This window comes from Chinchilla lanigera, unplaced genomic scaffold (assembly GCF_000276665.1).
Source record: "Chinchilla lanigera isolate Chin_1 unplaced genomic scaffold, ChiLan1.0 scaffold00112, whole genome shotgun sequence".
Lineage (NCBI taxonomy): Eukaryota > Metazoa > Chordata > Mammalia > Rodentia > Chinchillidae > Chinchilla > Chinchilla lanigera.
The window spans coordinates 4985786-5011078 of NW_004955513.1; the positions used below are offsets into that span (position 1 = coordinate 4985786).

Consider the following 25293-nt stretch of genomic DNA (forward strand, 5'->3'; position numbering starts at 1 on the left):
ACAATAACAAAAACTAAGGCTTGGAAATGGGTCTGTTAGATGAGAAGTTTGCGAAGATGCTTATGCAGAGGGCACAGTGGGGGAAGAGGGCCAAGTTGGACTCAGGAGTGGCCCATTGTGCAGGGTGGGTAGTGGCAGCCCAGCAGAAGAGACTGGGCTGGATCTGCCTACCTGTTGGGCCCCTGGGCAGGGTGTGGCCAGCAGTGGAAGGGGGTTACTGCTGTGGCCCTGCTCCCCTGCTGCCCGTGAGGGGGTGTCCTGACCTCACCTTGCAGAGGGAGCTGGGCCTGCACCATGGGGAAGCTCAGTGCCGCCATCCCTCCCCTAGCTCAGTGCGGGATGCACTCCACTGCACTGCTCAGACCCCAGCTCCCAGTCTCGACAGGCACCATCAGTGCTCGTTTTAGGGCGTTTCGCTACCCCAGAAGGAACCTGTGAGCAGCCACTGCATCCCTCCCACACCCGGACAGCGCACTCAGCTGCCCTACAGACGGGCCCTGCTGAACGTTGCTGGATAGAACCACGGCACACAGCTTGCTCCTGCCGCTTGTTGAAGCTGGATTAACAGAGTCCCGCTTGGATTTAGTGTCTCGCTGCTGGGGGAAAGGCTGCTGTGGGTGTTGGTGCTGGCCCCCTGGGTGTGCCCACCTCGCCCTCCACCTGGGCCGAACATGCAGCTTCCAGAGGCCGCCAGACTCCTGCACAGCTGTCCTGTGTCACACTGCCAGGGAGTGCTTTTCAGCTGGTGCCTTCCCGCGATCTGTGTGCCGTCTTTGTGGAGCAGTGTCCGCAGCACGGGCAGGCACGGTGGGGGAGTCCCCCTGGGGAGGCAGATTCGGGTGGTTCCCAGAGGGTGAGACCTTTGTGTAGATTGCTGTCTAGCTGGTCTCATTTCTCTGAAGGTAGACACAGAGTGGGATTTCCGGGTTACCGCAGGGGTGCAGTCTTTGTTATTGCATCTTTTTGAGGGAGTTTGAGATGGTCTCGCTACGTAGTGCAGGCTGGCCTTGAACTCACTTTGTATCCCAGGCTGGCCTTGAACTAGTAGTTACCATCCTGCCTCAGCTTCCCAAGTGCTGGGGTTACAGGCGTGTGCCACCACACCGGCTCATGATCATCAATGTTTTTAAAACAGGATCTTGCTATGTTGCCCAGTCTGTTCTCGAACTCCCGGGCTCCAGCAGTCCTGCCTCAGCCTCGAAAGCAGCTGGAACTGCGGATGTAGTCTGCATGCTCAGCACGTGGGACAGTGTTAGGACTCACTGAGTCATTGTGAACCTGCCAGTGTCTGCTGAGGAGGCTGTCTTCTCTGGTGCGGAGCCAGTCACATCTCCGTGTTCAAGTTGGGTAGTGTTTTCTCACTGTTGAGTGTGAGAGTTGTTCACACACTCTGGACAAGTCCACTGTCGGGTGCAGGATTTGCAGATACGTTCTCCCAGTCTGTAGTTTGTGCCTCACCCTCTTAGCAGTATCTTTTTAGATGAAAGCTTTGAGTTTTGATAAAGTTCTGCTCCTCAGCTTTTTTTTCTGTGGATTGTGCTTTAGGGTCCTGTCTGAGGGCTCCTCCTAACTCTGAGGGTGACAGTTTCTCTTGTGAGTTCATCATCTACAAGTGCTAACCATTTTATGCTCTGCACATCAGCCTGCAATCCGTCCGAGTCAGTGTGATGTGAGGTGTGAGTTTCAGTTCAGTTTCTCTATCCTGGTGGCCACTACTGCTGGACTGAGGCACAGTACCTGAGGGCTGGCGTGCCTCTCCTGGACTGGCTTGGCCCTGCGGGGAGGATGATCTTGCTCCGAGGTTAGACTTCTGTAAAGAGTTAATCTGTCACACTGTGTGATCTGTTGTGTTCTGCTCATCTGTGTCTGTTCCTTCCCCAGCAGCTCCTCCAATTTTGTTGTTTTTCCCAGTTGTTTTAGCCACGTTTGTTCCTCCACCAGTGCACATGAATTTCAGAATCAGTCTAAGAAACTACCAAGGTTTCTTTGGAGCTGCCTCGGCTGGGGGGCAGCCTGCAGGTCAGTCTGCGGGTTAGCCTGCGAGTCAGCCTGTGGGCAGCCTGTGGGGTGGCCTGCAGGGAGTGGGTAGCTTGCCGAGTCCTGCCCACAGCCTTCCGGCCTCCTGCGCCTCCACACTCTGGTTCTGGGAGGCTGGGCGTATGTTTGTGTCTGTAGATTTGAGGAGATCTTGTGTGTAAGCAATCAAGTAGTCTGGTGCTGAGGTGCTTCCCAGCCCTTACAAAAATTTGGCCAGGTGAGTAGTGCACATTTGTTTTTGTTTTGTTTTGTTTTCCCAGTACCAGGAATCGAACTCACGACCTTGTGCTTGCCAGGCAGGCGCTGTTCTGCTGAGCTAAACCCCCAGCCCCTTAGTAGTGCACATTTGTAATGCCAGCACTCAGGAGGCTGAGGCAGAAGGATCGTCATGAGTTAGCCAGCCTGGGCAACATAGTAATTTCAAGGCCAGTCTGAGCTACATAGCAAGACCTTGTCTCAAAAAAAAAACTAAATAGATAGATAAAGAGAAAAAGCAAGAAAGTTTTAAAATTTTAACACAGTGTCCCTAAGTTGCCCAGATTGACCTTGAACTTTTGACCCCGCTGTCTCAGCCTCCCAGGTAGCTGGGCTCACAGGCACAGGCCATGGCATCCAGCTTGACCTGGCATTTTGTCGGGTGCTGTTTCTGCATCCAGGGATGCCTCGTGGCCATTCCTTCTGACTGGTGGTGGCAAACCCATGGCACGCATGCCACAGTGGGCTGTGTGTGTCATTGAAAGTTCTAAAAGGTTCGCCATCCCTGCTCCTGACCACACCATGGTGGCTCACAGTCAGCGGTGCCAGGTTGAGCCAGCCTTGCTGACCTGGGGTGACCCACCTCGGCACGGTTCACTGTCCTGTCGGTGGAGCAGTGCGTGTTAGGGCGCTGGGTGGCTGTGACGTGCACTGGTCTGTCTGCGTTAGGGCGCTGCGTGGCTGTGAGGTGCACTGGTCTGTCTGCGTTAGGGCGCTGCGTGGCTGTGAGGTGCACTGGTCTGGCTGCACGGGAGCCCTTCGTACTCGTGGTTTCACTTTTCATGGTTTCAGTCACCCTTGTTTAACTGCAGTCCAAAACTAATGGAGTTTTCAGAAATAAGCGATGAATGGTTTTGATCAGGCCCCCGTCTGAGCAGTGTGGTGGAACCTCGTACCGTCCTGAGATGGGTTTTCTGTGCACACCCCTGGTCTCACCCCACACGGCATTCACCACCGCCCATTAGCTGCGAGCTGCCATTGCAGCTGCAGCGTCATAGTACTTGTGGCCGGTGGTGCTGCTGGTGACTCACTCACCAGAAAGAAGGTTGCTGCAGTGTGACATCTGGGGGACTGTGAGACAGTCATGTGACTTTTATCACAGTCCTCTGCACAGTGGCTCTGTGCCTGATTGACATGTTAAACTTCACCGTAAGCCTGTGTGTTCATGAATACCAGGCCTCGCCCTGTCTGCTGGCACCCACTGGGCACCTTGGGATGTGTGCCCTACAGATAAAGGGACACTGTGTTATCTGTGGTTCTCTATGGGGCTCTACAGATGGAAGTTGGTGGAGGAGCGAGGCTGTTGCTGTAACCAGTGCCGGACACGTGGGAACGGGCTGTGGGCCTGGCTAGTGCGCAGGACATGCTGGAAAGGCCGGGCGCTGTCAAGGGCGCCTGATAATTCCAAGAAGGGTGCAGCAGAGCTGACCAAGGGCCTGGGACCCTGGGGACAGGTCGGGGTCAGGTGTCTGTGGAAAGACCACATGGATGGGTTTCAGACGGCAGTGAGGCACAGGGTTTGGAAATGGGAGCAGCAGCTTCCTGCAGAGTGGCGGGGAGCCTGGCTGAGTCCTGTGTCAAGGGCCCCAGGGTGGTGGCATTTAAGAGCCCTGAACCCAGGTATCTGGTGAAGAAATTGCTAAGCAGCAGATTCCTGGTGCTGTGTGGCTGCTTTTCTAGTTTGTGTTTTATTTTTTGTATAGCAACTACAAGGAAAAGGATTTTTGAATCGTGGGCTTTACTATTAGGAAGATTCATAGAATGTAGGGAACTGAGGGAGTCTCAGCTGCTTTGTGCAGAAAGCATTTCCAGGACAGGAGTCTGAGGTTGGCGGATGTCAGCACCTTCATGGACACTAGAGCCAGAGCTGCCTGCCGGTCAGCCTAGGGAGCTGGCCGCCCCGCCCCCAGGCCTCCACTGCCAGGTCCGCTGCACATCTTTGTCAGGGTGCACCAGGCCGAGGTGGCAAAGCTGTGCATTGTGGGCGGCGCTGGCTCAGCAGGCACAGGCTGTGGAGTCCAGGGCTGTGGTGGCCTCCAGCTGCACCTCCAAGGGCACTGCAGGCCTGGGATAGGTTTCACAGGGTGGAGCTGCCGAGGAACTCCCAAGGCTGTGCCTGGTATAGCCCAGGACCCAGAACTGAGGACACCAGGGGAGAGCCCAAACTAAGAGCCGGTGTCTGGGCTGCGCCCTGCGGTGCTGTGGGGTGGGTGCTGCCAAGGCCTATGACCTGCCCGTGTCAGGAGGCAGCTGTGGGGTCCGGGCTCGGCTCAGGAGGGTCTTCCCTGCGGGGTTTAGACTCACTTGGCACTGGCCGCTCCTCCCGCCTCACCCGTCTCTCCTTCAACGAGCCTGCCCTGCACCCGGCCTGCCCGGAGCAGGGTGTGTTTACCTCGAGCCAGCGTGGCTGATTCAGGGGTGGCTCTGGCCAGGTGCCAGAGTAACTATCTGATGGCCTTGGTGTGTTCTATAGGTGAGAAGCACGAGTTTGGGCGGCCAGGGGCACAGTGCTGTAGCGCTGTAGTTTGTCCCCTCCCGTGTTTTTTTTTTTTTTTTTTTTGGTCTTTCTGAGACAGGGTCTTGCTTTCTGAGATAGGCTGGCCTTCAGCTCACTCTGGTTTTGAACTAGCAACAATCCTCCTGCCTCAGCCTCACGAGTGCTGGGATTACAGGCGTGTGCTACCATACCTGGCCCCCTCCAGTGTTGTGTTGAAATTTAATTGCCATGCAGCAGTGTAAAGTGGTGACTTGCACGTGGCTGTCCCATCCCAGGTGACATTGGAACTGTTAGAAAATGTGGGTGTCCGCTTGCTACCTTGTCCTCCACCCAGGGAGGACATTGCACAGAGTCCCTGCCAGATGTGCCCCAGATGTTAGATCTCCCAGCCTGCACCCAGGGTTATAAATCACCCTGTCATCGGCATCTGTGATCAGAGCAGAAAAGGATGCGATGGTCCCCAGAGCAGAGGGCACCTCGGCCCTGCTCAGTGAGCCGTTGAAGTCCTGACCCCACAACCGCACAAGGTGGCTTTACGCGGAAACACGGGCCACACAATGAGGTGGTCAGGGGTCCTTGTCCAGCACAGCTGGCCATGTTGTTAGGGAAAGGGGTGGGGTAGATGCTGGCTCCTAGGGACAGTGATGAGGTTACAGGGTGAAGATGGCCGCACAGCATCCACAGTCCAAAGAGCCCTGAGACTGCTGTGCACCCCATAGGCTGGTCAGGGCAAGACCCCTCCCCTCCGGTGTCCTGTGTCCGCAGCTCAGCCGCACTCGGGCTGCCGTATCTGCAGTGTGAGTGCTCACCTGCGATTCACTTTGGCCCTGGGTGGTCCTCTAGCGTCCCTGCCATCGGCCTCAGCCTGGTCTGTACCAAGCTCGGCTGGCAGCACCTTCTCCAGAGTGTGGCAAGGAGTCTAGGTGCCAGTGTGAGGTGCCGTCCTTACCACTGGACACAGACACATCCCTGGGTGAGAATTCTGGCTGGCAGCCCTTGCTCCCCGCACTGTGGAGACCCCCGTGGCCCCAAGGGCTCCTGTCCAGTTCCCAGCGCTCAGGCTGTAGGGTGCGTTCCGTGTGGGTTTCCTTCTTTCCTGAATGTGCTCGGCTCCCATACTGGCCGGCCCACACACGCACCACTTTGGGGAGCTTTCAGCCGCCATTCTTGCCAATCACCCTCATCTTTGGGCTTCTGATGACAGGGACATCGACGGTCCTCGCAAGCCCTGTGCCCTTCCACGGTCAGGTGGGCGGGGCTCCGTGGCAGGAGGGTAGAGGGAGGAAGTGATAAGATGCCCCCACCCCAGCTGCAGCTGCACTGATGCTAAGGACAGTTCCCAGCCCATGTCCCCAGCATGTGGCTGCTGTGGGCCCCCAAGGCCACCACACCCCACCACGGTGCCTGGCACGAAGGAGCAGAGGAAGAAGGCCCAGGGCACTTGCGCTCTGCACCAGGGCAGTGCTGAGCACCCCCAGGGATCGCTTCTGGCTGCAGAGTCAGGTGCTACAGTGAGGGACGAGGGGTGACCAGTGCCAGCCTCACAGCTCAGAGCACCACGGCACGAGGTTTAGAGCCACCTCCCACCCCTGCTCTATCCCAGGGGACCAGATCCTCCGTGAGCCCTGACGGCACTGTGTCCTTGCTGAGCCTCGGCCACACCCCCGTGTGGTCCCTTCTCTTGTTCAGTGGTCAGCCTGCCTTTGAAGATTCCTTGGCATGGCTGCGGTTTTACCTGTCGTCTCCATGCTGGGCAGGTGGCAGGGTGCACCCCGTCTGCCACTGTCCTGCAGCTCAGTAGCAGCCCCTCTGCCCGCTGCGCCCAGTCTTCACAGGCCAGCGTTTCTTGTGAACTCAGCTTCAGCCACTCGGCCTGCTTGAAATTCTGTACATCCTTGGTTTGCGCTTCCGTTTAGCTTTATAGCTGATTGCTCTGCATCCTTCCCACTTTTAAGTCAGAGCAACCTCAGGTCCTTTTCCAGAAGCTGCTGTGTCGCAGCTCCTGGAGCATGTGTGCCCAGCTGTGCATGGGCCCTTACTCCCGGGCTCCGGGCTCCCAGCTTCGCCTTGTGCAGTGTAGGATGGGGCTCGAGCCCACGGCCCACGTGACTCCCCAGTGCCTGCAGCATGGTCCTGAGACTCCATGGCTCTTCCCTCCTCATCCATGTCTGGTTGTGGATGTGCACATTCGAGCAGGCCACAGTGCCCATCCAAAAGCTGGGCAGCGTCAGCCCCTGCAACCCACCTGACCCTGTGGGGGCTTGGCTCCCAGCGGGCTCTGGGGCCTCTGGTCTACAGTACCTCACTCAGGCCAGTCCCCTCCATGTTGCCATTTCTGGGGACCGGGACACCTACACACCTGGCCACCCGGAGGCAGACTCCAACCCCAACTCTGAAACCTCTAGGTCCAGCCAGGGCTGACCTCTGTGCCCAGGCCCACCCGCTTTCCCCCAGCTGGCACCCTGGGAAGCCTCCCAGGACGAGGCTGGCATACCGAGACGCCCTGTGGCTGTCGCCGCAGCACATGGCAGCAGCGCCTGGCTTTCCCTCCGTTCTGCGTCAGTAGTAGAGATGGGACGCGTGCGCTGCACTCAGCTCTTTTATTAGGGCCTCTCGGGCAGCGGGTGCACATGCGCACACGGTTCTCGGCAGCCCCGGCCCCTGGGCCCCACTGGTGCACAAGCCAAGTCCCAGGCCAGAGCCCTTTGCTGCCTGCGCACTGCCGTCTCGGGCCCGGGACCCGAGGTGTGGGTTGCACTGACTGCGCCAAGTAGCAGGCTGACTAGCCCGGAGCTGTATCACGCTCCAGCCAGGAGACAGTGGGTGGAAGGAGAGGCTTCAGTGTCCTGTGCACCCCAGGCTGCCAGAAGGCTGGCATGGGGTCTGCGGTGGCACCCTCAGCAGCTACCAAGTGCTGAGCTTGACACGTGAGCAGCTGCGTGCTCGAGCGTGCAGGGGCAGGTGCCCCATTCTAAGGCTTTGCTGCTGCAAGCTGCTCTGCTCGCTCAGGAAAGAACCTGGGCCGTCACCCCCACGAGTCGCAACAGCTCAGGTCACCACCGGTGTCCTCAGCACCTGTGGCTGGCAAACCAGGAGAAGAAGGGCCGGGGGCGGGGGCGAGGGGCCTGAAAGATGCGCATGGTGCGGGGTGAGCGCCAGGCTTTGATGGTGGCGTCGTCACTGGCAGTCAGCAGGAGCTCCTGCTCCTGGGGGCTGAAGGCTACCGAGTTGACCACATCCTCGTGCCGCAGCTTGGCCAGGCAGATGTTGTAGTGCCGGTCCCAGATGTAGCCATGCCGGTCCTCAGCCCCACTGCGGGACAGGCCCTGGGGTGAGCTCTGTGGCCACCGTTGGTGCCCCCGCCCCAGCCCTGCTGCACCCTGCGCCTGGCACCCGCACCTGGCCACAAAATCCCTACTGACGTCCAGGAAGATGAAGAAGCACTCGTCGTTGGGTGTGTAGGCGCGGTGTGCACGCAGGGCCCGCTTCACCTCCCGCATGGTCTTGAGGTCGAACACCAGGAGATCGATCTCCTCTGCGATGGGTGGTGGCTGCATGGGGTCGGCCACCACAGAGCCGGGCGGCCAGGCACGGCTGTTCACGTACAGGTACCTGAGCAAGGGGCATGCGCTAGGAACGAGCATGCTGTGGGCACGGCTGCCGCAGGCCCCCCGCCAAGACGCAGGCTCACCTGTTGTCAGGGGACAGCCCCATGCCGATGATGTGCCCGTGTACATCGATGACATGATCCAGTGCATCAAAGAAGGCGTCAGAGCCCCGGCCCTCACCCAGCACGGGCCCTGCTGTGGTCATCTGGTGCGGCAGGATCTGCTTGATGCCTGTGGGAGGCAGAGTGCAGGGTCACCCCAGAGCACCCTGGGCCCCTTGAGCATGCCCCACCCCCGCCACTGCACCTTCCACTGCTCAGCCCGAGCGAAAGGACAAAGGGGACTTGGGATTGAGGAGGCCAGGCAGCAGGGTGGTGGGTGCTGCAGCTCCTCCTGTGCCGGCCCCACCCGGCATTACCAATCTGGTGAGGCGAGTAGGTGAGGCAGCCGGTGGTGAAGATGAGGTACTTGTTCCTGGTAGCGCTACGCTCTGGGGGTTTGGTGCGGCCCTGGGCCAGCAGCTCAGCCACTCTGGTCTCCAGCGCACGCTCCGACAGCTGTGTGTGCCCGTCCAGCATGCCGTCCAGTGCACGCCGCAAGCCTTCCTTGGCGTGGCCTGGGGCACGCAGTGCAGGGCCAGTTGCCTCATCCTCACTGTCACAGCCCAGGTCAAATACACGGCAGGGGGGCACAGCCTGGTCGCCAGTATCCAGCAGGAGGTCAGGGCTGTCGAAGCGGCTGCAGTCGGCCACCATCACCGTGCGGATGGTGCTGGCATTGAGGTTCTGGATCTTGAAGAGCCGCTTGACCACGTTGACGTTCTCCGATTCCACGTCCTGTGGAGGTCACCAAGCTGTAGGGCAGGCCTGGGGAGTCCCCCTTGCCCTTACCTCCCTGCTGGTCCTGGTTGGCCCTGCCTCTGCCGCACCTGGAAGGCGTTATTGAGCCACAGCACAGAGCAGGAAGTGATGTCGCCGATGCGGTGCAGGTTCCCCGAGATGAGGCTAGTTTCCGTGAGCCAGCAGCCAAACACATCATAGGGCTTATTTCGCACTCGGGACAGCAGGGCGAAGGAGTCTGCAGGGAGGCAGGGGCTGGGCATGCTGCTGACAGAGGGTGGCACTGCCGCCCAGCCCAGAGCCCCTGCTCACCTAGGCTGATGACCGCAATTTCACCGGACGAGGAGTTGTGCGGGCCCAGGAACACGCCTGAGGCCAGCAGCAGCGAGTCGTCCTGGTTGAACTGGGAGAACTGGGTATAGCTCCAATTGTAGGGCCTCATGTCCGCACTGTGCAGCAAGGAGATGGGCAGGTCGTTGTTCCAGATCTGCGCGGGAGCACGAGTGGGTGGCGCCTGGCCAGGACCCTCAAGGGATGCCCCACGGCCCGGGGGACCCAGACACGTGCAAATCCCAGCCCTCCCCTGCGGCTGTCCAGAGTGCCACGGCCCTGGGGGCCTGCCCTCCTGGGCGGTTTGGGCCCCCTCTCCGTCTCGGTGCTGTGCAGCGCAGGCCCCAGTGCACATCCTCACCTTCACCGTACAGTCCTTAGAGCAGGAGGCAAACTGGTATCCCGAGTGGGAGAAGCTGAGGTGCAGGACCTGGTCCGTGTGCTCCTGCAGCGTCTGCACCTCCACGCAGGGCACCGAGTCGTAGAGCCGCCGGAACTCCTCATACCAGGACGTGGCGGCTGCAGACAGGTCGGTGTCACCCCTGCACCCGGCTCCCTCCCCACAGGCGAGGCCAAAGGCTGAACCTGGGCCACAGGACATCCAGAGCGCTCTGGCCAAGGTCAGGCCCCTGCTGGGGCTGCACCCCTGTGCTGCTGAAGAGCCCGCCCCACCGCAGTGGTCCTGCCGCCCGCTGGGTGCTGACCTGGGTGTCGGGGCACGTCTCGGGCCACTTGATAGTAGCGGTAGAACTGCTCCCTCCACAGGAACTCGTCGCGGGACACGGCCTGCCACTGGCGGCACACCAGCCCCGCGGCCAGCACGTCAGCGGGGCCCAGGCTCAGGAAGATCTGGTAGACGAGGCTGTCGGGGAGCAGGGGCGCGCCCCCCTCGTCCATCGTGACATTCTGCCCGCGGCCCTGGAACCACCAGCAGCTTTCCTGACCCCAGGCCCCCTCCCGCTGCCCGGAGGAGAGGCCGGACCGGGAACACCAGGCGGGCGAGGCAGCGAGGGCACGGGCGGCCGCCCCACCAAGCCACTCCCCAGAGCTCGCGGGGGGCGCTCCTGGCGCCGCCGGGACCCCAGCCCCTCGTCCTCACGCCCGGCGGGGCTCGCGCGGGCTCAGGCCGCCCAGGCGGGGCCCCGTGACCTCCCCACGACCCGGGGCAGGGTGACAGCGCCGCCGGGGCAGGTCCCCGCCCCGGCCGCCCGAGGCTTCCAGCGGGGCACCGACTTCCTCCCGGGGACCCCGGCAGCCCGCACCCGCGCAGGTGGCAGGCGGGCGGGGCGGGGCGGGGCGGGCCCGGCAGTGTGGACGAGACCCGGCCCGGCCAGACAGTAGCGACCGCAAAGGGGCAAGGTCGGGGACGGGCAGCTAAGAGTGTACGGCCGGTGTGGTGGCGGGAGAAGACCGGCCAGACACAAGTTGGACGAGGCCGGTGACGCCAAGGACAGCGGCAGGGCCGAGGCCGGGACTCACCACGGCTCCTCCGCCCGCAGCCCGGCTAGGACCCGCTTCCGCTGCCGCTCCGGCCGCCGCCCCTGCGTCTCTATGGTAGAGTCCGCCAGGCTTGATGCTACGAGCCCCGAGACATCGATAGGCTGACTGGAGGCCCGGGCGCGCCAACGGTGCTGATTTCTGCGCCTGCGCACGTTAAGCCTCGCTTGGAACAGCGCCCCTGGTGGCGAGAAGTAGCGGCGGCTGTGCACAGGATCCGCGGAGAGGCTCTGGGGCGTGGATTCGAGACCCTCCCCAGCACCCTCCCAGGTCGGGCGTTGAGCAAGCGGTTTTATGAGCCCAACTTTGTTTGTTTGTTTGTTTGTTTGTTTGTTTGTTTGTTTTTATGAGCCCAACTTTGGCTGTGGCAATGAGGCCAACTGTTGGTTCACAGACCATGGATGTGCAAAGGGCTGAGCCCTGAGCCCCAGTGGAAAAGGGTGGGGAACGTGGACCAGGAGCCAGAGGTCAGAACCACCTTTGTCCCTCGGGCTCAAGAGGAGGCTGGGGCCCCGGCCCATGGCAGGGGGAGATGAGGGACATATGTGGACTTCCTGGGCCGGGCTTCCAGGGTCACTGGCTGGTGGACCCTGACCCGGGCCAGCGGTGACTAGGGCACCCACCGTGCTGGCCACCAGGGTTGGGCTGCTGCTAACCCTGCCCCTGGTGGCCGGCTCGCAGGGCCAGAGGACTCAGAGGCCCCCTCGGCCTGTGCCCCCCACCAGCGCCATCCAACCCCAGGCCAACTTCGACATTCGGCAGGGGAGGGGCAGGAGGGGTGGGTGTCTCGACCACCCCAGCCCCTCTTGCTCCTCCCCAAGTTTGCAGGAAGTGGCTCCTCATGGCTGTGGCTTCAGCCTGCTATAACTGCACTAGTTTCCCACATGGCTCCTGGGTTGGGGTCCCCTCCGCTGGGGTGCCGCTCCTGCCCCATTCCTCAGGGCGGGATCTGCTGGCAGCTCTACAGAGACACTGGGAACCTGGGCTGCTTCCTGGTCTAAGGTGAGGACAGGTCTGCATTCGTGCATGTCAGGCAAACACTGTACCACTGAGCCAAAAACCCAGCTCTTTTTTAAAAATTTAATTTTGAGACAATGTCTTGCTCAGTTGCCCAGGCTGGCCTTGAACTCCTGACCCTGCTGCCCAGCTGCCTGAGTCGCTGGGATCACAGGCACGCATCCCTGTGCCTGCTCAGAAACATGGCTTACAGTCTGTATTTTCCCTTTAACTCCAGTAGGTGATTTGCAACATTTTGTAAGAAAAGTAGTTTCAAAAATCTATGGAAATGGGCTGGGGATATAGCTCAGTGGCACAGCTCCTGCCTGGAAAGCCCAAGGTCCTGAGTTTGATTCCCAGTACAAAAAAAAAAAAAAAAAATCTATGGGAAAAAACCTGTGATCTCAGCACTTAGGAGGCTGAGGCAGGAAGATTGCTGGGAGTTCAAGGCCAGCCTGAACTGCATAGTGAGACTACCTCAAGGAAAAAAAAATCCATGTAAAGGACCACTTGACCGGGTGTTTTGCCTGAGATTTACCAGGGGTCAAGGACTGGAGAGGGCCCCCGCCCAGGGTCCCCCAGCAGCACCCACAGCCCTGCATCGGACCTCCCTGCCCAGTGGACATCTCTGTGGGACGAGCTCCCTCCAGCCCCAGGAGCTGCCCGGCATCCAGATCGGGGACAGTGAGGACTGTGCCAAGCGCCTGGCGGGCAGAGGAGGCACACTGTCCCTGGAAGGACGTGATGGAGCCTGTGGGAGGCAGGGGTGCAGGGAGAGAAGGGCTGGGAGTGTGACCTCTGATGTCTGGACACTGAGGCTGTGGGGGAGGGCCGGGCACTGGCTCAGCAGGGTGCTGTTTCAGCAGTCCCAGGAGGCAGGAGACAGCTCCCAGTGTAGCAGGGCTCCCACACTCTGGCCCGACCCTAATGCCTTGCCACGCTGTCCCCAGCGCCTGCCCCACCCCAGGAGCCCCGTCGCCTTGGTCTAGCACCCACACCGGCCCTGCAGTGTCACCAGGAGCTTCCAGCCAGGAAGGCAGAGGTGCCATACCACAACCATCCTTGGGCGCAGTGCCAACCACGCAGGTCCCATGCGCTGGCCCGGCTGGGGTGGGAGCCCAGGGCTGGGAGCTTGGGGACCTTGATGACGCTCAAGCTGGCTAGGGAAGGTGCTTCCATGGCTGGGCCCTGCGTGGGTGATGTCTATCCCTGTACATGGGGCACTGCTGATGACTGCCCTCAAGTGTCCCCAGCGTGCCGTGAGGGAGGGACAGCACCAGGTGGGGGCGAGAGGGGGAGGCACCCAGCACAGGGAGCTACCACCCCTGCCCAGCTCAGCACAGGGTTCCAAGGCTCAGCCGCCATTGGGACAGGCGGGGGGTTCAGGTAGAGGCGCTGAGTCCCAGGGGTGTCCAGGTGGGACCAGGGCAGGTGGGAGCCATGCAGCACAGCCGTCTCAGCTCTGTTCCCAGCCAGTGTCCCCCTGAGCCCTTCCCTCCAGTCCCCGCTGGCTGGGGCTGGCCACCCACTCCGTGCTCTCAGGCGTGGGCAGCGGGCCCCATGAGGTGCCCGGCCGGGCTGTCCACCGACTGCTCCCGGCCTGGAACAGGACGTTCTGTGTCAGGAGGGGCAGTGGGCAGGGTTCTGACTCCTCCCGGGGAAGGGGACATGGAGGCCCAGGCCAGGCCCCTCCAGGCTGGGACTGGAGACCCCGGGCAGATGGGCAGTTCTGGGGAGCTGTCCCAGGGCACCAGCCAGGTGGCCTCTCCACACGTTCCTCAGCCCCAGCCTGGAGATGGGGCCCTGGTGCACCCCGTGGCTCTGGCTCTGCCTACACGGAGTCCTGCAGGCCCAGGCCTTGGTGCCGCTGCCAGTCCAACCCCCGCTGAGCCAGTTTCACAGTGAGCAGGTGGGGCTGCAGGGTCCGGGGTACGCGGCGGGCCAGGCCCCAGGGCCGGGTCAGGAGGGAGGAGGCACTGCCCAGGCCACCCGGTCCCAACAGGAAAGGTCGTTGCTTGGTCGTCCGGCTGCCTGTGCCCTCTGGGCCTCCGCCAGCACGACCTCTGATGTCTGAAAACTGAGGCTCAAGGAGCCCACCTAGCCGCTGCCGGGTCACCCTGTCCCCCCCAGGCCCCGCATCCCTGGTGCCGTCCCGGCTCCGGCCCAGCGCCTGGGGAGGGATCCTGGACAGCCGCTGGCGCGGTGGGGCCTGTGTCACTGTCCCTGGCCCACAGTTCCAGGGTGCTTGGTTCATCCTCGGCCTGGCAGGCAACGCCTTTAAGAAGCAGGACCGCCCCTTGCTGAACCCTTATACGGCGATTTTCGAGCTGAAAAACAACACCCACTTTGAGGTGTTGAACTCCATGATACGGTGAGTGGCCTGCTCCCACCATCCCCAAGATCAGGATCAGGGCCTGAGCCGGGGTCCGCCTGTGTCCCCAAGGCCACTGTCTAGCCCTAGGTCCAATGCATGTTGCTGTCTAGCCCACTGTCTAGGTCCATTGCATGCTGCTGAGTGACTCTGCCGGCCAATCACCCAATCCAGTTGGTGGGCTGTACACAAAAAAGTGTTTACTGGATTGCCGTTCTGGATGTGGCAGGTTGATGGATTTTAGGCAGAACTGGATCCAGGAGCTCAATTCCTGTAATCATGGTCCTGTTTCCCTGAGTCTCTCTCTGGCCCAGCCTGACCTTTGAGTGGCAGGTTCTCAGCTCACAGGGTAGGCAGTCCCAAGCTGACAGTGTAAAGGGTCCCCTTTTTTAAAAAGGGGAGCATCCGGACTAGCCTGGGAAGTCTCTGATTGGCTCTTTTGAGTCATGTGCTTCTTCTGAACCAATCACGGCATCTATCAGTGAGAACTCTGATTGGCCTGCCTGGACAGTACCCACCCCCTGGTGGGGGTGATGGACAGCTGCAGGAATCTGAAGGGGTGGCACACCCATCCCACAGCCTTTGTGGTTCACCCTCCTGGTGTGCTGGGGCGGGGAGGGGGGTGGCCCAGGGGGCGGCTCTGGTCGGGGCGCTTGGAGTCCAGGTGATACAGGAAAATAGAAATCCCAACCTGAACGTATCTAGGGCGAGTTCGTGTTCTCTAATATCGAAGAATGAATTTTAGGAACAACGGGGGTTAAGAGCAGAATATATTTATCAAGGGAAAGAAAGCTTCTGCCGAAGACAGGGACAGAAGGGGGTCCGAATGGGTTGCCCAGGGACCTTGCCCGTCCCTGGGATTTTATAGAGCAAAACCACAAGGTGAGGCAGGCCCAAGGTAGGGAGAAAATGGGAAATTACAAGGTGGGCGTGAGGTGGGACAGAACTGTGGTCAGCCAATAAGATTACGAGTATAATTGCTCAGGTAAAATTGATAAATTGGGATCAAATGGGGAAGGAGTCAAGTAGCAAGCAGGTATGAATACAGAACAAGGGCTTTTCCTGTCGGGGGTTGGGCTAGTGACTCCTCCTGGCTTTTTCAAGGTGGTTGCTACCTACTTAGAGTATCAGTCCCTGATGTTCACAGTGGGGAGGAGTGTGGGTGCATTTGTTTAGTCTTTTGTCTTGAGGTCTGGCCCACAGCAAATATGTCTCCATTCACAAGGTATCTTGTCTTTCATGTTGGCTCCTTCGAGGGCCTGGCCCTGTCTGACTGCCTGTAATATTTCTATCTAACAGCTACACAAGTAGCAAAGCACCCACAGGGCCAGTGGGCTCCGAGAAGTCCAGGCCCCGGGGTTAGGGAGGTGCGTCAGCCCCTGCCTGGTCCAGGAGCCGGTGGACTGGGGGGCTTGAGCACAACCTGCGGGAGCCCCCGGGGAGCTCACCTGCTCCTCTATCACCTCTGGGGACCAGAGCGAGGTCACCAGTGTCCCCGCCAGATGCTTGGGCCACCCCAGAGTCACCTCCATGCCCTTCGCTGCACCTGGAAAACACCTTTCACTGTCACGCACATCCCTGCAGCCGGGTCCTGTGCACACGCACCGGGCTGAGCTCCAGGGACGAGCAGGGGCCGCCTGAAGGGCCCAGGGCCGAGCCCCCAGCCAGGGCCGGGGGACAGGGCCTCGGGTCCTCTGCCGCCTGCCGGGCTGGAACTCCACGGAAGAGTGGGGTCCTGGGGTGCCCTCAGCCTGTGGCCCCTGCCAACCCCTCAGGGGCAAGCACTGTGACACCTGGTCTTACCTGCTGATGCCGACGCCCCAGCCTGCACGGTTCACCGTGGACCACGGAGGTGAGCGGGACGCTGGGTGGGGGCGCAGAGGGGCCAGCACAGGCTGACACCTGTGCCCCACAGGGCCCAGCATCGACACGGAGCACGTCCAGGTGGTGGACACCAACTACACCAGCTTTGCCCTTATGCTGTCCCACAGACAAGCACCTGGCCAGCCGGTCATCAGGGTCAGCCTGCTGGGTGAGCCCGCAGTTCCCTGGGCCTGTGCATGACCCCAGGGCAGAGGGTGACTTGGGGACAGGTGGCACCGGGACTAGGGTGGTGCCAATCCAATCAGTGGGCTGATCCAGCAGTCACCCACCCTCAGTCCCAGCACCTTAATCCTAGCAGTGAACCATGAATCAATCACACGCTCTAGGTCCAGGCACCTCTGGAAAAACCCTCCCGCTGCACGAGGCCTTGGGGGACATCTAGACAAACCCTAACACCCCTGTTGCAGGCAGGACCTGGACGCTGCCCCCTGGGACACCAGACAAGTTCATCCGCCTGTCCAAAGCGCAGGGCCTCATGGAGGACAACATCGTGTTCCTGGTCACAGGCAGAGGCAGGGGTCGTGGGCAGTGGTCGTGGCAAACACAGTGCAGCTGCATGACGGCGCCCCCGCAGCCGTAGGGGCTGATGGCCGTGAGGGAGGGCACCACACCCCGCGGTCCGCACTGCGCCTGTTCCTGACACCTCCTCCCTCCAGGGTCCCCTGTGCAATCGTTGTCCGCACACACAGGGCCCCCCAGCCCCTTGCTGAGCACCCCCTCCCCCACCACCGGCCCCAGCGTGAATAAACGTTCCTCACCTGGACCTCAGGTGTTACCGCTGTGACTGAGAAGGACAAGGAGACCCACTGACCCCACAGGCCCACCACAGTCCCTCAAAGCTCCCTGCTGGTCCTTTAGTACCCAGGATGGAGCCGCTGCCCACCCGGCCCTGCTGAGCTCACTCACTGTGCCACTCCATGGAATCCCCAGCTGCCAGGGCAGAGCTGCAGGGCAGGACATCCCCTGCCCCTCTGGCTGGACCCTGACAAAACAGGTGGCCCTGACAAGACACAGATGCCCCACTCTTGGAAGGGGATGTGGGCGTGGCACTCGGGGCCCCATGGAGAGCCAGAGGGGCATAGCCACCAGCCAGACCCTCCTCCTGGCTCACAGCTACCACCCAGCTCCACATGCCTGGAGTTTGCCCAGCCTAGCCCAGGTGCCAGCCTGGTGCCGGTCACCATAGGTCACAGAGCGAGGGCACCAGAGGCACCCGCTAGGCTTCTCTCCCAGAGAAGCAGCTCCTGCTCAGGGCCTGGCCCCGTGTGGTCCCTGGCAGAGGGGTACAGGCACCACCTCCCACCTAACCCTGCACAGCCTGCACAGAGAGGCTCTGTACAGATGGGGAAACTGAGGTCTGGAAGACTGGCTGCCACTTGGCAGGGTCTCCTCGCCCCTATCTGCCACGCACAAAGCCTCGCCCCTGCTCCGGCTCCCTGAGGTCCAGCCGGGCCTGTGGTTTGCCCTCAGCCTGCCTAGGGCCCCAGCTGCGGGGCAGATCAGACACCCTGGGCTGCCACCACCCTTGGCAAAGTCTGCAGAACCCAGCGCTGTCCCCAGCCCCCAGGGGTCCCTGGCTGGAGACCCCAGAGATGTTGACCAGGGCTATTTACTTCCCAGGCCCCTGAGCCACAGAGCATGGGAGGGTGGGCTTCAAAATAGAAAATAATTTTAGAAGAGGCCTGGGATGTAGCTCAGTTTGGAAGCCCGGGTTACGTCCCCAGCACCACACAGACAGCGCTGACCGGGCGCACATACACCAGACCCTGTGTGACCCCCAGCACTGCAGGGAGAAGCACAAACCCGCTGTCTGCTGTCCTCCCAGAGAACACTGAAGACAGAACAAAGTGCCAGATGTGACAGGAAGGACAAGATGTGCTGGGCAGATGCGAACCCTGAGAAGCGGCCTGCTGCCCAGAACTGACTCACGCCAAGGGCCACGGTGATGACACTGTCACCTCCCAGTGCTGTGGAATCTGCGTGGCAGGGAATAATACAAGCAAGACTTGCAATTTCTGCGCCTCTGACAATTTGGCCTCAAATAAATTGAAGCCGGAAGAAACCCAGGGAGATGGGCACATCCATCAGTCCCTGGTACTCACTGTCCAGTGCGGGGTCCGGCCCGGTCCTGCCCACCTTGGGGCAGGGCTGCCAGGGGTGTGGGGAAGCTGGGCTTGTGGGCAATGCCCCGCAGGACGCGGCTTCCAGGGGACAGCGGCAGGGTCAGTGCCCAGGCTCTGCAGGGCATGGCTGCGGTGGTGGGACAGGAGTAGGAGCTGGGCTGCTCCCGGGTGGGGTGGCCTCTGCCTTCCCACAGCCCCGCCCTCAGGCAGTGTCTTTACTTTGGCTGAGGGAAAGCAGCTCCTCCCGTCACCACCTGGGCCTGCTGGGCCTGGACCCGCTGCCCGCTGGGGCCTGGGCCGCTGAGCCTGCAGTTTTCTGGGGACCAGGTGGTCCGCACGGCGGGGGCTCGGCTTCAGAGCAGGACTGGCGCCCTTCTGGGTGTGGCCCCTGTCGATGCCACCCTCCCTCGGGGTCCTGAGGGCTCCAGGCCATGCACTGCAGTTCCCTCCCCCAACCTGTCTTTCCTCAGGACTGTGGTGGAGCCTGGTCCTGGTTGCCCGTCACCCACATACACGACACGGGGCCTATTCCTCCCCTCCCAGGAGGGGGCAGGATGCTGTCTGAGACCCCTGGGAGTGGGGCTGAGGCAGGTGTGGGCAGAACCTCTGAGGGCAGGGCTGGGTGATGCCTGGGAAGGGACTCTGCCAGCCTCTGCAGACCCCTAAGCATGCGGGTTCCACAGCGCCCTGTGTGCCAGGCACTGGGGCAGAGAAGGGCCAGGATGGGGGGTGTTTCACTCTGGCTGGGGCAGCGCAACCTGCCCAAGGGACTTTCCCAGGGAGCCAGGAATTGGTACAGATGAGCAGAACGCAGCCCGAGCTGGCCCCACCGTTCCAGTCCTCTCCAGTGCCCCAGGGCCAGGCCTAGGCCGTGCCCTCTCAGCCACGGCTCACAGCAGCCTGAGCCAGCGCGTGGCTGGCAGCTGCTTGTCATTACCGTGAAGGTGGGCAGGGGTCCCGGGACGGTTCCTTGGGCAAACTGGAAACAGAAGTGAGCTGGGCCGGAGTTCGAGTTGGGGTACATGAGCTCGGCCCATGGGGAGGAGGCTGGACATTGTGTGTGCAGTGCATGGACACACACAAGTGCACACACACAGGGGCACCGAGGCACACACAGACACATACACTTGTGCACCCTGCACAGACACACAGCACACAGACACACTACAGGTGCTCACATGGGGACACACATGTGCACATGCATGCACACATGGACAGAGACATGCCTGCATACACATGTGTGTTCATGCAGACCTGGGCATTCGTGCAGAGACAGCCGGCACCCCCATAGCCGCTGTGTTCTCCAGCTCCTCGGAAACGGGCCTCAGTCAGAGAGGAATGTGCCCTCGGATTCCTTTTGTGTTTTGCAGGAAGTGCTTTTATTTCTTTTTTGTGGGGATTAACTGGGAGCTGGCTTTTTCCATCCTGGCATCCTGGCGACTGGAGTGGCCGCCCCTTTCCCATCAGTGCCTGGGCAGGGGAAGGACACTGCGCCCCGTGCATGGAGCCTGGGCTCTGTCCCCTCGATCAGTCAGTCGGCTGCGGGGTGCTCCTGCCTCCCCACGGGGAGCACAGCACACCTGTCCCCAGCCCGGCGTCACCCCCAGTACCTCCCCACCAGGAGATATGCCGCTAGACCTGGGCTTGGGGGTCACAGCCCCAGCCACTGAGAGCAACCAGACCGCAGAGGGGAGGGAGCACCCCTACACAGCACCGCCGCCTGCCCAGCTGCAGAGCGCGCTGCAGTGTGCGGCCCTGGAATAACCCGCTGAGCCGCAGCCAGACGTAAAGGTGCCCTAGGTGTGGTGCAGCTCCATTTAGAGAAAGCCTGGGTGATGACAAGTGGGCCACAGTGAGGGGGAACAGAGCGGGCCTGGGGGAGGAGGGGGCTTCCCGAGGGGCTCGGGGACTCTGGGGACCAGACACCCTCACTGCTCCGACTGGGGTGATGGCTCCCACGTGTCTGTGTGCATCAAAACTTATCAAGGGGGGGACCCACAGAAACAAAAGCCGGTAACAACGGAGCCATGTGAAGGGGCCACGGGTGGCACACGATTGTCATCTCAGCTACTTGGGAGGCTGAGTCAGGAGGATCACAAGATCTAGGCCAGCCTGGGCAACTTAGCGTGACCTCGTCTCAAAATAAAAAATAAAAAGCGCTGAGGCTACAGCTCAGCGGTAGAGCACTTGCCCAGCATGTGTGAGGCCCGAGGTCCAATTCCCACTGCTGCCAGAGGGGGAGGGAAGGAGGGAGTGAGCGACATCGCATTCTCCATGGCCACAGCTGAAACACTTTGAGCAAAAAAATAATGAAGAATTAGCTCACAGCACAAAGCATAAAATAAATGTCTGCAAGTGCACACTGATATAAGTAAATGATTGCAGAGGGCACACAGGAGCATGAAGAGAAATCTCATGATAAAAGTTTGCAGACAGGCAGTGCCTGCTCTGAGCATGGGCTGCACTAGGGGTGCCAGGCCGGGAGCCACAGAGTGGCTGGACAAAGGATGCTTCACCCCAGCCCTGTCTCCTGGGCCAGGAGGTCAAGGCCAGGTCAGCAGAGCAGAGGTCATGTCGGCAGTGACCTTAACCGAGGGGTTTTCAAACCACGCTGAAATGTCACCTAGATCCCGGTCACATCCTGGACAGAAACAAGGGCGTGGGGCAATGAAGGGAATTTGAATAAAATGTGAACGCTGGCTGCTAACCACTGTTAACTGTGACAGTGCCTGTGCTGTCAGATGTCACCACGGGACTCACAGGGGGAATGAAAACGTTCTCCCATCTCCGTGTGTTCTCTGCTAACCTAAAACTGTCCAAAAATTGTCCTGCAGACGAGTAGGCCCCACTCGGTGCTGAGACCCGGCCTTTCGAGGCCCTGCTCCCTCAGGTGTGGGCCATCCACCCTCTCAGTGTCTGTAGGTGTTTTTAAAATTCAGGCCCTTGGAGATTTGTGTCCTACCTTTGTCTGAGACATCTGTCCAGGTGGCCAGTGCTTCTCAGGAGTTGGTCTCTGGCTATGCAGCATCTGACCATTTTGACATTTGGGGACAGGGCCTCTCATCCTGGGTGAGACCCCCAGGTGAGCTCAGTGATAGCACCACTCCTCCTCCACCCAGAGTGAGGCCCTAGGGGCGGGCCACAGGACCCCAGACAGCCCAGGGGCACCCACCGCCCATGCCCGAACTTGTCTTTGCCAAGGCTCTGGGTCTTGCCCAGCGAGGAGAAGAGAGGGTGGGCGGATGCCTGGGCAGGTGAGTGGGCACTTGCGCCAGTGAGTGGACACTCGGGTGGGTGAGTGGGTGCCTGGCCCCACTTGCACAGGAGGAGGTGGGGAGCTCGGCCCAGCTCCAGCCCCATATAGGGCCCCAGCCAGTGAGCTCTGCCACGGCCCTCAGGAACCCTGTCTGGGGGAAACTGAGGCTCAGGGAGGCCATCGGGTTTCAGGCCAGGGCCACCCTGTCCCCACCAGGTCCACATCATTGGTGCAGACCGGGCAGCAGGGGTAACGCTGGCCCTGCCATCTTCCACCCACAGTGCTAGGAGGCACTGTCCCTGGCCTGGCGGGCAGCTCAGGCAGCCGCCACCACGCCTGTGCTGCTCAGGTGAGGGTCTCCCTGCTGGAGCTGGGCTGGAGGCTGGTGAGGGGGGCACTCTCAGGCAGGGTGGACAGCACCCACCTGAGCAAGTGCAATGCGCCCTGGCCTGTCCCCGCGGCTGCGATTTAGGAGGGGCCAGAAGAGGAAACTGCTCAGTCTTGCAGCCCAGGGGCTGGGGAGGTCTGGACAGGGCAGGGCTGAGCCCAGGAAGGTGCCAGGCCTGGGCTGCCGGTGGAGGGGGCAGGGACAGCTGCATGGGGACTTCAGCAGGGACCCCCCCAGCAGGGCACCCAGCAGGCCCTCCACGGGGGCCTCCTTGAGAAGTAGGGGGAGCCCCTGCCTGACACCCACTCCCCCGAGCTCCCAACCCAGGGCCCCTTCTTCCCTGCAGGACCCTGCCTGTGACACAGGGCCAGGACCACTGTCCCTGATGGGTGGCCAGGCCAGGACCTCTAGGCTGGGCAGGGGGTCGCCCCCACCCACACCCCAGAAAGGGCTGGGCCAAGGACAGCCCAGGGGAGCCCTGTGCTGCAGTCAGCACCAAGGATATGCAGAAGTCAGGCGGCCCGTGTCCCTCACATGGTGCTGCCCTTTGACAGCCCCTTCCTGAGCCTGATTAGCTGCTGCTTCCCAGCAGCACCTCTGCCCTGGGGCCCTGCCGAGTCCAGAGCTGGGGCAGTGCTGGCCTCCCTGGACCTCTGCAGCACCGCTGAGATCCAGGTCCCCATCCTTCCCTCTCCTGGACACAGCAGGGAGCCGACGGGCATGGGCTGGGAGAGGAACGGCCACACATCTGGACAGGACCCAGGGACCATGTGGGTGCAGCCAGGGCAGCCCCGTTAAATCAGAGGACCCTGGGGCCCGAGGGCCGATGTCTGCCCACCTGGCTTCCTCTGCTTCGGTCCAAGCCACTTCCACTCTGCCCGGGATTCGGAGCCCAGAGCAGCCTGTCGAGCAGCTCCCGGTGGCCCAGGCCACTGCCCCCGCTCCACTCAAAACCCTATGGGGTGCATGGGCAGGCTGTGAGGCTGGGGCTCCTCCGGGGAGCGGGAGAGTGGGCTCAGGGGCTCCCCTTGCCTTCCCCACGGGCTGCCACCCACGGCCAGGCTGGGGCACAACAGGTGAGTGGGGCCCACGGGGCTCTGTGAGTCCTCCTGAGCCCGGGAACCCTCCATCTGACATTGCCCACAGCCCCTGGCTGTGCCCAGCACCCTCAGCTGGCCCCCAAGTCCAAGCATGCCCACCGAGCTTCTTTACCTTGGTTCACCCGTCTCATTACTGCGGGGCCTGAGGAGTCTTAGGACCAAACTACTGGGTTCCCTGTGGGGCTGGGGCCTGATGGCAGGGTTTGCAGGAAGAAGGCCCTGGCCCCAGAGGGACGTGACGGGGCCCCAGAGGCCGGGCAGCACTGAGGCACACACGCCCTGGCCCTCCTGGCTGCTGGGGCCTTTGCCAGCTGAAGTGCGGTGGGCAGGGTCCCAGCTGCTTTGCCCTGGGGCTGAAAAGGGGCTGGCTGTGCCCTGGTTGGGCTTCACCCGCCTCCCTCTGCAGCAGGGCAGCAGGGCCCAGGCCAGCTCTGTGGGAGCCTCTTGCATAAGCGGCCCTGTGGGGGATGAGGCTGCAGCTGGCCCTGGACACCCCGCCCCCCACATCACGAGCCTGCAGTGGGCTGTCCTTGGGCCTGGGCTCAGGCCAAGCCTGGCCAATAAATAGGGGTCTCTGTGGTGCCCTAGCTGCTCCTGCCCACTCCCTGCTTTGTGCGTACGGGTGGTACCAGGCCCTGGACACCTGCCGGGCACCACAATGGCCTCTCTCCGCTCGCTGTGGACAGGGCTGGTACTGCTGGGGGTGCTAGGGGTGCTGGGGGTCCTGCAGACCGGAGCCCAGGCCCAGGCCTCCATGCAGTCCGACTTCCAAGAGGACAAGGTGAGGGTGCCCTGCCCCATCCCAAGGCAGTTCAGGTCCGGAGGCAACCGCCGCGTCGGCGGGGTCTTCCCCCTGGGGAGAGCGCGCTGAATCCCCCGGCCAGCAGACGGGAACGCGGCAGCTGCCCCAGGAGGCGACGCGGACATCTCCCCGCACCCGCGGACCACACAGGCACAGTCCCGCCCAGCCCGGTCCCAAGGTTCCCAGGACGCGGCGCTGCACCGCGCAGACCCGAATCGCACGCGGATGGCAGCAGACAGCGCCGCGCGCCGGGACGCGCTCCGCACGGACACAGCCACGCACGGTCGCGCCGATTTGGCGGGGACTCGAATCCCTGCCCCCAGCGCTCGGCTGAGGGGCGCCAAAGCCTGCCCTCCAGGAACCCAGGGGTCGCTGGCTCCTCCCACGAGCGGGTCGCCCCACCCGGACCGGGATGCAGTGGGCGGGGAAGAGACCGGCCCTGCCGGGGCGGGGCTATGGGCGGGGCTATGGGCGGGACCTCGAGATAGAGGCGGGGCTTCTGGTGCCGGGGAGGGGCTTTTCTGACGGGGCGGGGCTTCGGCGGGAGGGGACTCGCTATGGGGCGGGGTTTCTGGTGTTGGGCGGAGCTTCTCGGCCTGGGGCGGGGCTTAGGGGACGAGTGGAAGTGGGGAGCCCGCCCGGGTCGAGATGGGGGTTCCCCGGGTCGCGCCGACCGACCGGGGCGCTGGTGTCCGGTTCCCGCAGTTCATGGGGCGCTGGTTCAGCGCGGGCCTCGCCTCCAACTCGAGCTGGTTCCGGGAGAAGAAGGCGACGATGTCCATGTGCTCCACTGTGGTCGCCCCCAGCGCCGACGGCGGCCTCAATCTCACCTCCACCTTCCTAAGGTGGGCGCACAGCGGGCTGGCTTCGGGACCAGGGAGCCCTGTCCACTGTCGCGGTCTGGGGACACCTAACCCCTGACCTCAAGGTGACCTGCCTGTAGGAAGGACCAGTGTGAGACCCGGACCATGCATCTGCGGCCCACGGGGACCCCTGGCTCCTACAGCTACCACAGTCCTCGTGAGTGGGCGCCCACCCGTCTGCCCAGGGTGCAGGCCGCGGACTTGGACCCTGCCGCGGTGGCCCGTGCAGGCCGCTCCCAGGGTTCGGCCTGTGTGGGTCTGCCACGGGCACAGCAGAGGGAGCCAGGGACTCCAGAATGGGGTTCTGTCTGCAGCCCACCACGTTCTGCCAGTCTTCTCCCCTTCCCCAGGAGAATTTTCCAGTTCTGTGCTGCCCGCATGGGGCACACAGCACCCCAAGTTCTGTCCACACCTCTGCAGTTCCCAGGAGGCAGAGCTCCACCCCGC

General features: G+C 62.0%; 3 protein-coding genes across 6 annotated transcripts in view; 2 read left to right on the plus strand and 1 right to left on the minus strand.

The window, feature by feature from the left end:
- Positions 1-7375: 7375 nt before the first annotated feature.
- On the minus strand, positions 7376-11137 carry Fbxw5 (F-box and WD repeat domain containing 5). Of its 2 annotated transcripts, none has more exons than XM_005408568.2 (9): positions 11046-11137; positions 10271-10484; positions 9928-10085; positions 9549-9723; positions 9326-9474; positions 8816-9233; positions 8481-8628; positions 8189-8383; positions 7376-8101 (listed from the first exon to the last, which is right to left on the minus strand). In XM_005408568.2, the coding sequence occupies exons 2-9, from the start codon at positions 10461-10463 to the stop codon at positions 7858-7860; spliced, it is 1680 nt and encodes a 559-aa protein (XP_005408625.1). In that variant the 5' UTR covers positions 10464-10484; positions 11046-11137; the 3' UTR covers positions 7376-7857. The 2 variants fall into 2 exon arrangements, with proteins under 2 accessions (XP_005408625.1, XP_005408624.1); XM_005408567.2 differs by having other exon boundaries at positions 8189-8401; positions 11046-11136.
- A 92-nt stretch (positions 11138-11229) lies between these two features.
- On the plus strand, positions 11230-17906 carry Lcn12 (lipocalin 12). 3 transcript variants are annotated; one of them, XM_005408566.2, is made up of 6 exons: positions 11230-11333; positions 11458-11530; positions 14294-14430; positions 16206-16282; positions 16346-16462; positions 16722-17906. In XM_005408566.2, the coding sequence occupies exons 2-6, from the start codon at positions 11465-11467 to the stop codon at positions 16892-16894; spliced, it is 570 nt and encodes a 189-aa protein (XP_005408623.1). In that variant the 5' UTR covers positions 11230-11333; positions 11458-11464; the 3' UTR covers positions 16895-17906. The 3 variants fall into 3 exon arrangements, with proteins under 3 accessions (XP_005408623.1, XP_013362096.1, XP_013362097.1); XM_013506642.1 differs by lacking the exons at positions 11230-11333; positions 11458-11530 and adding an exon at positions 12503-13968; XM_013506643.1 differs by lacking the exons at positions 11230-11333; positions 11458-11530 and adding an exon at positions 12503-13968 and having other exon boundaries at positions 16726-17906.
- Positions 17907-23744: 5838 nt separating this feature from the next.
- Ptgds (prostaglandin D2 synthase 21kDa (brain)) overlaps positions 23745-25293 on the plus strand; it is a 3252-nt gene continuing 1703 nt past the window's right edge. The window contains exons 1-3 of the mRNA XM_005408569.1: positions 23745-23962; positions 24689-24828; positions 24927-25003. Of these exons, the coding sequence (XP_005408626.1) occupies positions 23840-23962; positions 24689-24828; positions 24927-25003 (340 nt within the window). The 5' untranslated portion in view covers positions 23745-23839. The remainder of the gene's footprint in view (positions 23963-24688; positions 24829-24926; positions 25004-25293) is intronic.

Bases quoted from the DNA above. Each gene is read 5' to 3' on its own strand.
- Fbxw5 (XM_005408567.2), bottom strand. From the start codon at position 10,463: ATGGACGAGGGGGGCGCGCCCCTGCTCCCCGACAGCCTCGTCTACCAG. The intron at 9,724-9,927 runs GTGAGGATGTGC...GCTCCCGCGCAG, and splicing joins CTAAGGACTGTACGGTGAAG to ATCTGGAACAACGACCTGCC. The intron at 8,102-8,188 runs GTGCGGGTGCCA...CCTGTCCCGCAG, and splicing joins AGTAGGGATTTTGTGGCCAG to TGGGGCTGAGGACCGGCATG.
- Lcn12 (XM_013506642.1), top strand. From the start codon at position 13,855: ATGGGGCCCTGGTGCACCCCGTGGCTCTGGCTCTGCCTACACGGAGTC. The intron at 14,431-16,205 runs GTGAGTGGCCTG...CCAACCCCTCAG, and splicing joins GTGTTGAACTCCATGATACG to GGGCAAGCACTGTGACACCT. The intron at 16,463-16,721 runs GTGAGCCCGCAG...CCCCTGTTGCAG, and splicing joins CATCAGGGTCAGCCTGCTGG to GCAGGACCTGGACGCTGCCC.